At 38.2% G+C, this 13,095-nt stretch overlaps 1 protein-coding gene across 1 annotated transcript; it reads right to left on the reverse strand.

The window, feature by feature from the left end:
- Positions 1 to 573: 573 nt before the first annotated feature.
- On the reverse strand, positions 574 to 11,380 carry LOC141433956 (uncharacterized; the record flags this gene model as incomplete). The annotated part of the gene is given in 13 exon segments (XM_074096121.1): positions 574 to 710; positions 938 to 1,082; positions 1,609 to 1,732; positions 2,585 to 2,804; positions 5,161 to 5,384; positions 5,841 to 5,920; positions 6,256 to 6,470; positions 6,891 to 7,036; positions 8,904 to 9,068; positions 9,643 to 9,883; positions 10,723 to 10,864; positions 11,015 to 11,072; positions 11,153 to 11,380. Coding segments are annotated over 13 exon segments (2,023 nt in total), but the record flags the coding sequence as incomplete, so codon positions are not given.
- Positions 11,381 to 13,095: the final 1,715 nt, after the last annotated feature.

Raw genomic sequence — 13,095 nt, forward strand, 5'->3', positions numbered from 1 at the left:
TTCTTTATCAAGCACATAAAACTACCGTAGAAATAGTTATAAGACTACAGTTACTCTGGACCGTATTTTCACGAATACGTATCGGACGTATTTTTTTTATTCGACTGGATGGAATACGAGCAAGTGGGCCTCCTGATGGTAAGAGATCACCACCGCCCATAAACATCTGCAACACGAGGGGTATTGCAGATGCGTTGCCAACCTAGAGGCCTAAGATGGGATACCTCAAGTGCCAGTCATTTCACCGGCTCTCTTACTCTCCACGCCGAAACACAACAGTGCAAGCACTGCTGCTTCACGGCAGGATTAGCGAGCAAGATGGTGGTAGAAATCCGGGCGGACGTTGCACAAGGTCCTACCACCTGCAAAACGTAGTGCAAAACCGCTTTTATGGGTACCAAACAACCTTACCCTACCCTAACCTTACCTTACCTTAGGTACTAAGCAACGGACCAACATACTTCAATAGATAAACATAGATAACAATTGTGCGTGTTATTTCCAGCGTTAACGCCAAAAGCTGTCCTCATTATATTAAACGACCGCCCCGTTTATTTAACTGATTCGTCTTACCCAAATTTTGCCACACGGCAGGCGGGAACACTGGCAGTTGAGTAAAAGCGTACACTAGTTTTGAATCCCTCTTGACGCCCATTTCTGCAGCTTTCTCTTTTCTTTGTAATACCATGCGATACCAAAACGCAGGTTTTCTGTAAAAAAAGACATAAAAAAGACAATTATATTTTCACGTACTTACTATGTTTTATGTCAAGTTAAAATCTTACGTACGGAATAAACGTTTTTTTTAAGCCCGATTCACATTGGCAAGAAAACTTGTAATACATTGTACATAAACAAACTCTGGAATATCCTTTGAAAACCGTCTAGAGCAGGGATTATAAGAACGTTCCATAGACACTGTCCACTGTCCACTTACTTTAGATGTTCCTGCACAACATTGTTAGCAATGGGCATCGAAGTCCTCTGAACCGGATCGCTGATGAGTTGGCCTACGGTTTTCACTGGGGAGCGCTCGGACACGTAATACTCCAACAAGCGAGCTGCTATTGGCTTTAGATTTGCTGTGAAATAAAAGATGCTTCGATGTAAGCTATTCATATGTTATGTCACACTTGGAACTTGAACATTTTCTCTTCATAACACGGGATAGTTTCCTTATATGGTAACAAAGTCGAAAATGAACTAAGATGGCAAACAAACTTGATAAAACTATAGGCCGCTTGTCCACGTAAGCTGTTTTTATTGAACAACGTATTGTAAGGCTCATAATGAACGTGTACATGTACCGGACACATCCGGCAACCAAATAATGCTGGACACATCGCTGTCTCCCCTTGACGTGACGGACACCGGTCCGGCGTAAAAAAAGCGATCATCCATGCCAGTGTATTGGCGTATGTTGACGCTACCGAACGCATCGCCCATTTTTTGTAAATCAGACACACTGTAACATGCAACACATCTAAAATCCGGTCAAAAAATACATGAATACAAGGATAGTGTTTATCGGTCCGTTAAAAACAAGCAGCCTAACAACTCAAAAGATCAACTTATATTTTCTCCACGTCCCAATCATAAATAACTTACTGAAATCCGCCCGCAAGCAAGTCTCCGCGCGGTACAAGTGTTCGAGGCACACGTGCACTTGAGCAAATTTCATCAACAGGTTTTTCCACGGGCTTATGTCGATTTCATCAGTAATCAGCGGTATCTGAAAAAAAAAAATGCATTGTATTTTTATTTAATAACTAGCTTTTGCCCGCGGCTCCGCCCGCGTGGTATTCGGTTATCGCGCGCTGCTCCCTCGGGAACTGTGCATTTTTCCGGGATAAAAAGTAGCCTATGTCACTCTCGGGCCCATAAACTATCTCTATGCCAAAAATCACGTCGATCCGTCGCTCCGTTACGGACAAACACACAAATCCACTTTCGCATTTATGCTCTCTGTGCTTTATAATGACTTTCTTTCTTTACATTCTCATTATATTTACACAGGTGTGTGGCACCATTTTGAAATTCAGCTTGCTAGATTAGAACTCAATTAGTATAAATATAGAGATACATTTGAAGTATAAATAAAAGATAACAAAATATTAGATATTAGAAACTCTAGGCCCATGGGGTCCAGGCGTGAGACTCGTAAGAGATTTCGTCGCGCTTTGTAAACCCTACTGGCGACCAGGCAGGCAGCTATTGAGTTTACGTTTGATCTTGGCCATTCAACGCAGGTACCTACGCTGCCTATCTCTTGGGAAAGACCGACATTATGAAAGATATTTTTTGATTTTGAATATACATTTGTTGTCCAATTATATCACTTAACTAAAGTATGCTATAATATTAACATAAGTAAATTGCAATAAAATAAAGCAATTTTTTTTTATTCAACTGGATGGCAAACGAGCAAGTGGGTCTCCTGATGATGAGACATCACCATCAGGGGGTCAAAAGGTGTCGTGGTCTTATTAAAAATTAAATAGACAATAGGTACATCACATTGCTCTAACGCCAAGCCTCATGTCATTTACCTATTTTAGTATAAACACCTCAAAAACGCCCTTACCTCATTGGCATCTCTCTTGTCACTAACAAGTCCATGTTTCTTCAGCGAAGCGAAGTCATCGACGGTCAGTTCATTAGGGTCGTCCTCGTAGAAAGACTCGCAGTCCAAACGGATGGAATGGTCCCCAGAAGAAAGACTCTCGAAGGGGTTGAGAGAGTACTCGCCGCCCATCGTCATATCTTGGATTGTTTGGTTTATTTGCTCGATTGATTCATGGGTCCTGAGATGGAGTATTTTTAAATAACATAGGTAGTTTAGTTTGCAACACTAAGGGGCTGTTTCACCATCCATTGATTAGTGTTAACTGACGGTTAAATGTGATGCCGTCTCCGTCTATTCGAACAAAACAAATAGAGACGGGATCACATTTAACCGTCAGTTAACACTAATCAATGGATGGTGAGACAGGCTTAAGGCCGCGGCCACATGAAATCGCTCGACGCTCGTTTCCAGTGTCAAATCTGGTCACGTGACATATAGCGATAAAGCTGCAAATGTTGAGCGTTATCGCTGAAAAAAAAACCTCTTCAATTTCAGCAAAAACACTGTTATTTTTTTTTCATTCACTCCAATTTCTTTTATTTGTACCACTGCCAGGACTACTACTAAATGAGATTAAGAAATCAGCTTCCAAGGCCAAGATCATTCTTGCAAGAAACCATCTTGTCGCTGCTGCTCGACGCGGCGACTTGACGAAACTTTTTTGAGTCGCGGGAAATTCAAAATCACCTTCAAAATGGGGTCACGTGACCAGATTTATTGCTGCAATCGAGCGACGAGCGACTGCATGGCGGCCGCGCCTTAAAGAACGCGCTTTAATGGTAACTGCCTAACAGCTCCATCATCAGACCATTGTATGGAAACTGCTTTTGGTCAAAGTACACCCTAGGATTTCAACAACCCCAATATTCCTAACTTCAGAGACATTGTTAAAGATTAAATTGTAAGTACCTAACTAACTAATAATATCTTTCTTTTAACCTATGTGCAAATGTATGACTAGCTTATAAATACTTACAGGCTTCTCTTCCGTGGAATTATAAAAAGCAGGCTGATGCATATGACATGTGAATTTTTCAGTGCACCTCTAACATACTTAAACTATGTCTGTCAACCCTAGCAGCAGTGATTAACTGTGCATTGTTTGTCTCACATCCAGTCACGGTACTCATGAGTAAAGAAGATTGTATTGATAATTAACTTAATTCCCTAGAGAAGACCAGCGTCAGTCGTAAGCATAAGGCTGAGAGATAGTTGAGCGGTGCAAGGATGTGGAACATTGTGACTGTTTCCACCAGAGATGTGCGAGGTAGTTGAGTGATGCGAGGATGCATAGCGAGCTTTATAAATAAACGAGCGGGGTGCGGTGAAGCGTTCTTCATTGAGTACTTCGCAACACATTCCGCAAAACATTCATCGCACAGAATCCTTCCCTTGTTTTGTATGTACAAAACCCTCTTTCTGCTGAGCAAGAATAGGTACTTAAATAAAGGTTTTTTTTTATTGTGAGATGGAGGAAAACAAGCAAGAGGGTCATATGATGGGAAATGAACACTACTGCCCATGAGTACCAACTACTCAAGGAGAGTTGCCGGCCTTTTAAGAAAGAATAAGCCCTTTTCTTCAAAGCCCCGATGTCATAGTTGTCAGGAAACACTGCTGATGGAAGTTGATTGCACAATTTCACTGTACGTGGCAGGAAGTGCCAAAGGAAACGCACAGTGGTAGATTTCCCTTCATCAAAATGATGTCGATGAAATTAAGACTTTCGGCGGGATTTTTATTGGTTCATGAAAAACTCATTCCACGCAACGCATCGTTGCATATCTCCCTTGGAAAAAGACTTTTCAGCCTTTTCATGTTCGGAAAGTTTAATTTTCATGGGTAGATAGCCGGGTGGAAAATTGCGTTTTCATCTCTAGGGTGGAAAGTATTTTTTTTTTAATTTTTCGATTAGCCACGGGAGTCAAAGATAATTGAGTTACGTCAATGACTCTTTTTTTCACGTTCCGGCATGGCCATCTAGATGCACGTCGAGACCAATGAGCTTATATACAACACTGGAGGTTGAATGTTGAACATTCGTTTGAAACAAGAAATTTTATCTTTATTACTACATCACGAACATATTCCATCTCTTTCTTTAGTTAGGTTAAGAAAGAGATGGAAGTCATTCGTGAAATGTGAAAGAAAGAGATGGAATATATAAATAAGTAATAAAGGTCAAACTTCTTCGTTCGGCGTTCAACCTCCAGTTTTGTATACAAGCTCCTTGGTCGTGACCAACTCGATTTTTTTTTATAGTCGGCCGTGGCAAGTGGCCAGGTCGAAAAGGTACCATTGGAGGTTGGATATAAGTAAAGTCAATTTATTATTATTCTCTTTTTTTTTGTAGTATTTTACTTTCTTCACAGTCGAAATGAAAAGTAGAGTGTCTAACTCGGGTGAAATTACCCATTTCCCCTCGAACTATTGGTGCTCTCACTTCGTTCGAGCGCCAGAAATATTCTCGGGTGAAATGGGTCACTTTCCACCCTTGGTTATCAATCTACTATTGCTGCTCTCTTGGTATTCACCTGTTATCACTCGTCCAGATGCCAGCAATGAAGAACGAGTGTTCCAACAGACTCATAACCCTGGTGTACTCCCACATAGTCTTCTCGGTGCCGACCTGCGCCACCAGGGACAAGGCTTGAGGCGGGCTGGATCGAAGGTTTTTGAGCACCTTTGAGGCTTGCGAGTGACCCCTGGATAGTTTGAGCACCAGTTTTGAAAGGTAGGTTTTGTTGTTAGCGTCAATCTGGAAAGTTTATGAAAACGTGGTTAATGTAAAAAATACTACTAATATTAATGCGGATGTTTGTGAGTGTGTGCGTGCATGCATGCGTGTGTTTCTTACTCCTTTATGTTAAAATCTGAATGGATGAGGAATTTGGTATCAAGATACCTGGTTTTCTGCAATAACATGTAAGCTACTTTTTAAACCAATATTTCCATGAGATTGGACCCGCTAGGATCAGAGACATGAATTTAGTGCGGGTTTTTTATATGCAACGTTAGTAAAATTGTTTTATCATTTCCCCACTGTCCAAATGAGGGTTATGTTATTTTAGGAAGTCCTCAGTTTTTTTTGTAAAGTCCCGGAATTGCAATACAACTGCCAGATTTAATGATTTACGTGTCCTCATTCACGGGCAAGCAGGCCAGCACTAATTACTGTTGCCCAAAATAATATTAAAATTAATGAAATACTTACAAATGGCCTTATTTTCCCCGTCGATATGAATTTCAGGGCCTGAATCAGTAAATTTATAAGTTCCTCAGCCGACTCACTATCTGCACATAAAGGTACATACACATTTTATAATGTTTTAAGATTTTCACTCATAACATAACTTAATACCCGATTGTTATTGGGCTAACAAACGAGTAATAATTACCTCGATATTACTAGTTGCCTCTGTTACTTTGGTGCCACCACTAGTTGTAATCAAGTGCGGGTACAGGTAGTGCCACGCGAGTTGAAGTGAATGATTGATGAAACAGCTGAGCGGAGCGAGGCGAGGTAAATGAAGCGTTACTATTGGTTAATGAAAAACATATTCCTCGGAACACATCCTCGCACATCTCTGGTGGAAACCCTGGTGTATGAGGTTAACACAAGCTCTTACCTCTTAATATATCCCATAGCTTATAAATGAAGTCATTGCTAGAACCCTTCACATTCATCGCCGACAAGCATTCTTTCAATGTAGTAGTGTTGTCGGTGACACACACACACCCTCCTTCAGGGTAATCAGCCGTATATGCATATGCCTCTGTGTCGTTCAGGAGTTGGTTTAGCCGCTTGGAGTTGTTTGGGTGTTTTAGACTGGGGTTTGTAAATCTAGAATGATATTGAATTTGATGAAACAAATATATCATAATATTTTAAATTACATAATCATAATCTTTTGATTATTATACGGCTACGTAAGGGTATCCGTTTATTTCGCAACTAACGTTTGGCAATCTGATTCATTTCGGAAACTCGAAAACTGTAAATATTTCAAGAATAATTTCAGGGTCATTGTTTTAACCCTTTAGGTCAGGTTAGGTTAGTTTTAATCCTGAAATATTTACAGTTTCAGAAATATTAAACAGTTGCGAAATGCATGCAAACAAATTGACAAACGTTAGTTGCGAAACATTAGTGAACCCTACGGAAGGCTCCAAAGGAACCAAAGGAATTAGGGGTCTATGGGGGTGACCAAACAGTGGACGTCCTACGGCTAATATTATGATGATCATATTATTATTATCTTACCTAATTTGAGTAGTCTCCAAATTGACAGATGAACTGCCCGCAGCGGTCATGTCAACGAGGATCTGGTTAATATTGTGTAACGCGTGGACCGACTTCCAAATAGCATTGCAGGGACTCGCCAAGTGTCCAACGATTACTTCCTGTTCCTGAAATTATAAACGAATGACATAATCAATGCGGGCAATACTACAATGGGCAATAGCTATTGCCCGTGATCTGTCGAGTAATGGCGGGAACAATACAATTTTCATGGGATACAAATTATTTTTAGGGTCTCAAATTATCTCCATGGCAAATTTCAATATGGTCAAGTACTCATATTAAATGATATTGTAACGGATAAATCACGTCTTCAATCGAGTTTAGCTCGACATGTTTCGGGCTAAAACGTAGCCCTCTTCCTAGGAGCAACGCGACTCGGCGGCTGCCGCTACCGCTCTGCTCGCGCGACTACCCGATGAAACTAACACCGGCGCACAACTACCCGCATTTTCATCGTCATTTTTATTGCCACTGTCAAACGTAGGGTAGCACACAACACTAAAAACATCACTCTGTAAAGGCACGATCACACCAACCGATGACGCAGCGCGAGAATTTAATACTGTTTTCCTACTCGAGGTACCGACCAACTACAATCCCGGTTAACCCCGGCGTTGTCCTAGGAAGAAGGGCTACGAATTAGCCCGAAACAGTCGAGCTAAACTCGATTTAAGACGTGAGTTATCCGTTACAATATCATTTAATATGAGCGAGTCTCACGGTAGTTTCACGTTAAGAATTATCCTCATGTCCTTTTCAGGGTTTCAAATTATCTTCATACCAAATTTCTTTACAGTCGAGTACTGTCAGGACACTATCACGTACGAGGGTGGAACCTTTTCTTATTCAGTTTCGCCACAGGTTTCGCTGTGATTTCTTTGGCAAGTGTTTGGAATTTAAAGTGACATTAGTAGCACAACGGTTCCACCCTGGTACGTTGATTTAGTTTCCTTGACTGTACATTAAACGTGAAAGCGTAACAAAGAAACAAACATACTCATTTTCGCATATAATATTAGTATGGATGCAATTTTTATTTTATTTTTATTATTGTTGCTGTCTTTTTTAATGTCACGAATAAATGTTTTCTTTCTTTTCTTTCTTTCTTTATTACCAGTGTTTTCGTCACTCCATACAATAGAGTACGTACCAGGTGGAACCTTTGTGATATATTGACATTCCATACAACAGCTAAAGAAATCATAGCGAAATTGACTACGAAAATGTCTCACCCTGATACGCGATTCAGTTTCCGCAACTGTACTTCCCGCTTCATATTGTCAACCACAAATTGTGGCAATTGAAAATGTATTCTGTGACTTCTGCTAACACTCACAATAATCTGAGCATCGAATCTCTCACATATATATGTATACTCTGTTCCTATGGCTAATAAAAAACTTACTATGGCCAACCTTTCACATGTGTCTCAACATCATTCTAAAACATGATATAACCAAGTTGCCACTAACAGCCTATACTTTGAAAGTTTGTACTAAGACCAAATTATATAAAAGTGCATCGGACAAAATATATACTTCTTCAATGTTCGTTTTTTTCGCCTGCTGTACCAACAGAGTATAATATATATAACTATTTATTGGTTTAAAGCTGCGGCCGTCTCTCAGCGGTCCTCTTCCTTACGGCCCGCGATAGTTTTGTAAATGAAGAGTCTTAATATCTGGAAACAGGTTTTTTTCATATTGCCACTATGTGGCTCTTACTTGGCAAAATCTTGCCAACCGGTTTAAACTATAGAGCATGGCTTCAGCTTTGACCTTGATATTGCTGGTAAGTTATTTAAAAACCTCTTCGTTATTTAGAAGACTTAATTAACAATACAAAACTAAAAACATGTTCTCCCTTGGTAGAATGTAAACAATGGAGTGCCCTACAAACAGGAACTACAAAATATTAGTGCAAAAATAATTTTTAGTGAAAAAAAGTTATTCATCTTCTTGGAATACGTACGAAATGAACTTTGCAGCTGATGAATGGTGTAATAAGTGTGTTTGCAGACCATTCGCACCGCAGTTCAGTGGCGCCTCCGTGCGGCGCATTCAGCAACTCGTCTGTGTTCCGCGAACTGTACGACAAACCCGATAGCGAGTACTTACAGTCCACCAACACATCCACCTGGAAAACATTAAAAGCTTTCAATTAACGATTTCCTTCCATGCACTTAGAATTTAAAACAAGACTGCAGAGCTGGTGTAAATGTTGTAAAACTGGAAAAAGTTCCAAAGAGATGCAAGCAAAATAAGATTGATTTTTATCAGACTTTTTTATTACAAAAAAAGGTTCTCGGTAGTTTGCTAATGTCGTTCGGAAATCGAAATAAAAGATGGGTTTTATCTTTTATTTTAATCTTCCGGGTAATGAAAACAGCCAATGAGTCCCAAGCGATATTAACATTCTTCTAATTTCAAACTATCCTGCATGCCAAATTTTGAAGCAGTAGCATCAGATAGACAAAGCTATGTTCGCATGTATAATATTGTACAATGTGTATTTATTTGTTACCCTTTTACGCTTAAAGTACTCAACTGATCATGATAAAATTTTGTAAGGAGATTGAGTCCCTGACAAGAATATAGGATAGTTTATACCCCGAAACATTGTACCTATAGTTCCCGCAGGCGCGCGATAAACGAATTCTTATTAGACGAAATCGCAGGTACCAACTAGTAATAGAATTTAAATATCTTACCAAGTCGGCACCCAGGCTCTCCTGTTTTGCATACTTTTCCACTAACTCTTCTACATCAACTTCTTCCAAACACATTGCCCCATCGTATGTCACAATTCCTCTACTGAAGAACTCCTCATTTGATTGGATGGTGAGCAGCAAGGGTGCACCCTCGGAGGAAGGGTTGCAGAGGATCCACATCGGGATGCTATCTTGAGGGGGTAGTTTTACAATAGACATGTTGTAGAAGTTAGCAATTTCTCTGGAAATAGGAATAAAAGAGCTATCAAGAGTTGTTGTATCTGGCTATACATATTTTTATTAATATTTTTTTAAATATTATTATTTTTGTTTTCATTAGCAGAATGTTCGCTTAGTGAAATCTAAGTCTTAGTAAAACAATAAGATAACACTTATGAAATATGTCATCAGCTGTTCTAGCCATAATCATATGGTATGGAGATTTTAATTTTATTTTTAATTTCAGATAATGTAGACATACCATGCCTGCCTAAGCATAATAAAATGTTAAGTATCTCATGGGTGAAGCTTAATAAGATGGACATTACACTCTGGCAGTTAAAATAGTATAGAAAATTCCATTATGTGACAGACAATTAGGAAATTTGGTTTTACAACGGAATGTTTTCCAATCAGTTGTTTTGTAATTAACTGCCTTTCAATAATGTCTGTCCTAATTAAAATTTTCATAACTTATTGCAACTGATATGGAGACAGAGTATTTTTCATTATTTTATAGAACTGTAAGGCTATTAAGTAGGCACAGATTTAGTGTTAGTTTAAGTTAAAAATTCACAATTGTAAACCATCACTGTGGCTTACTGTGGTAAATGTAGCCCTTACCCTTGCTTTCCGGTATTTATAGGTGGTACATAACCTGATATTGTTATTGTTAATGATAGTATAGACCTGCTACTGTCTTAATTACCTTTAAGAGCGTTTATACCTGCTGAGCTGGCAATGTTGCATTTTTGTTAGTTTTGCTCAATTATTCCATAAGAATTGAATGAAAATTAAAAATGTTGTCCTATAGAACCGTTCATAATATATAAGTTAATGTGTCTACTGCAATGTACCAACCTAGCTTTTTCAATACTGATTGGGACATGACTAGCTTCCTCCTTGTTCCAAAGTTGTGCTTCCTCAGATATTAGAGTATCATCCAGTATGGTGTGCAAACTCAAGTCCAGTTTCAGCGGTGAGCCAGTAAGGTCTAATTCTTCTGAAAACATACATGTATACTCGAGTAGAAGTCCCAATATAAGTCGGAAACTTAAACGAAACATTGAAACCACGCAATATAAAAATGTACAACAAAATCTTGTGTTTTCATTTACTTGAACAGACGAGACGAGAGTAAGAAAATAATAACCTTCAACATTCTTGTTCACTTTTCCAGCAGATTCCGCAGATGTAGAGGTTTGTTTGATCTGTAATATAAAAAAACGTGAACTGTGAATTTTAGTACACATTTTACACGTAAAACGTAAAATATTCGCGGAGCATTTACCTTTAAGTACACCATAACAACATCTTCGATCTTTTTTGTAAACATTTCAACGTAGCTCGGACATTTTTGTTTCTCTATAGAATATTTAGGATAAAGATCTAGTACTGGCTGTAGAATATTACTCATCTTGTTTAATTAATTTACTTCTTTCTTATTCAACTAACAAAACAATAACGACAAATTAAATTTTGAATATCGAACCCGCAATTTATTTTTAAAAACGTCATTGACTGACAGTGAGTGACAGCTAGTTGGATGCTAGTATTTTAGCAGTCTGTTTGAGGTTTTCCTTTAAACGTGGAAACATCATACAATTTATCTAACACATCATTTAATTTACTTCATATTTTTTTTTTTATTTCAAACATTATACTTACATGAATTTTGTTAGCCTTTTATGTAACTAATGAAAATTTCGTTTTTGAACTCGAAAGTAAATGTATATTAGTTCCGGTAAAAGTAGCTAGATGGCAGTGTCAATCACTATTTTAATTGGACGATTGTTTTGGGAAAATACTTCGGGAATAGCTGTGGCACTTTTTCACATTATTCGAGGTGTAATAATAGTAGATTGTACAACAAGAGCATAAAACGAGCTATTTTAGCCGAGGCTTTCATATAGCCACCCGAGCCGGTAGGTACGCTAGGGTGGATAGACATGTCGAGGGGAAAATGGGTTTAAAGCTGCTTTTCTCTTCGATGGCGAAGAAATTAAATATCAATAGTGGAAACAATTGTTCACTTACTCATGTACCTTTTATTGTTCATGCATTTACAATATAATTATATTTTTTTAGTTTTATTGATCTATTTTGATTGATTTGATTGATTTTTAGTTTTTTTACGTAAATTAAAAATTATCAATAAAAAAAAATTAGAAACTTTTTGTTTGTGGCTGTTTACACCTGATTGCCTTGGTCTTAGACGTAGATTTTACTTTATGCACTAGAGCATAAAAAGTAATTTTATGTCGCCTAGATCCAGCATAAACACCAACTTTACGAGCACGAGAAGTGAAAAAAAAGGAAATGTTATTTTTAAGGATTTTTTTGCTTCTAAGTACTTTAGTCCTGAACACATATGTAAGTAACATTTACTTAATATCCCACAACAGCGTGTTAAGTTTGTTTTATTATTCTTTAATCAGAAATTAGTAGTACCATTACCATAAGGTAGGTACTCGTAGTACCTACCTAGTGTAATATACAGATTTTACCTACCTATTTCGAAAATTATCGTGACCTTACGTTACCAAAATGACATTGAATTTCACACAGTCCGTTTATTTTTGATGTTCAAAGTTCAAACAGAAACTTAACATTGATTAGTAAAATGACCTTCTCTTGGCTTTGATCAATTATTATCCTTCAACTTCCAGAATAATGTGACATGTTTGAACAATACCCATCGCGACATGTTCCGGAAAAGTTTGACGTGTGTCTGACAAATAAACTTGTTAGTTTCTGGGCGTATGAGCGAAGTTATAATTAAATTCCCAGTTTTCGGCCACGTCGAATTGGATTTAAATTTATTTATGATGCTGTATTATAGTAACGTAGTTTTGAAATAGATAACTAACGTATGAAAAAATAGGGCAAATTTTAATTTAGGTAGTAAGTAGAATTTACTCAAGAAGGGTTCCGTGGCACGCACAGGACTGATCAAAAATAATTACTTGTGTCTCTTGTAGGGACAGTCGTGTAAAAATATGAATTTATTCAAAGTTATAAAAAAAAACAGGAACTACAAAATCTTATTCTGACGCAATAAGGCCGTAGTTAGTGACTCATTTTTGAGTGGTTCGAAAAGATATACCTAGCTACTTACGCACTCGATTACGGGACACGGAGGTACGGATGGAGGTGGTTGAGGTACAGTCGCTTTTAGGTTGAGTGGAGACCAAAAAGTTGAACCACGTTAATTTGTGCCACGAAAATTAGCCA

Source organism: Choristoneura fumiferana, chromosome 13 (assembly GCF_025370935.1).
Source record: "Choristoneura fumiferana chromosome 13, NRCan_CFum_1, whole genome shotgun sequence".
NCBI lineage: Eukaryota > Metazoa > Arthropoda > Insecta > Lepidoptera > Tortricidae > Choristoneura > Choristoneura fumiferana.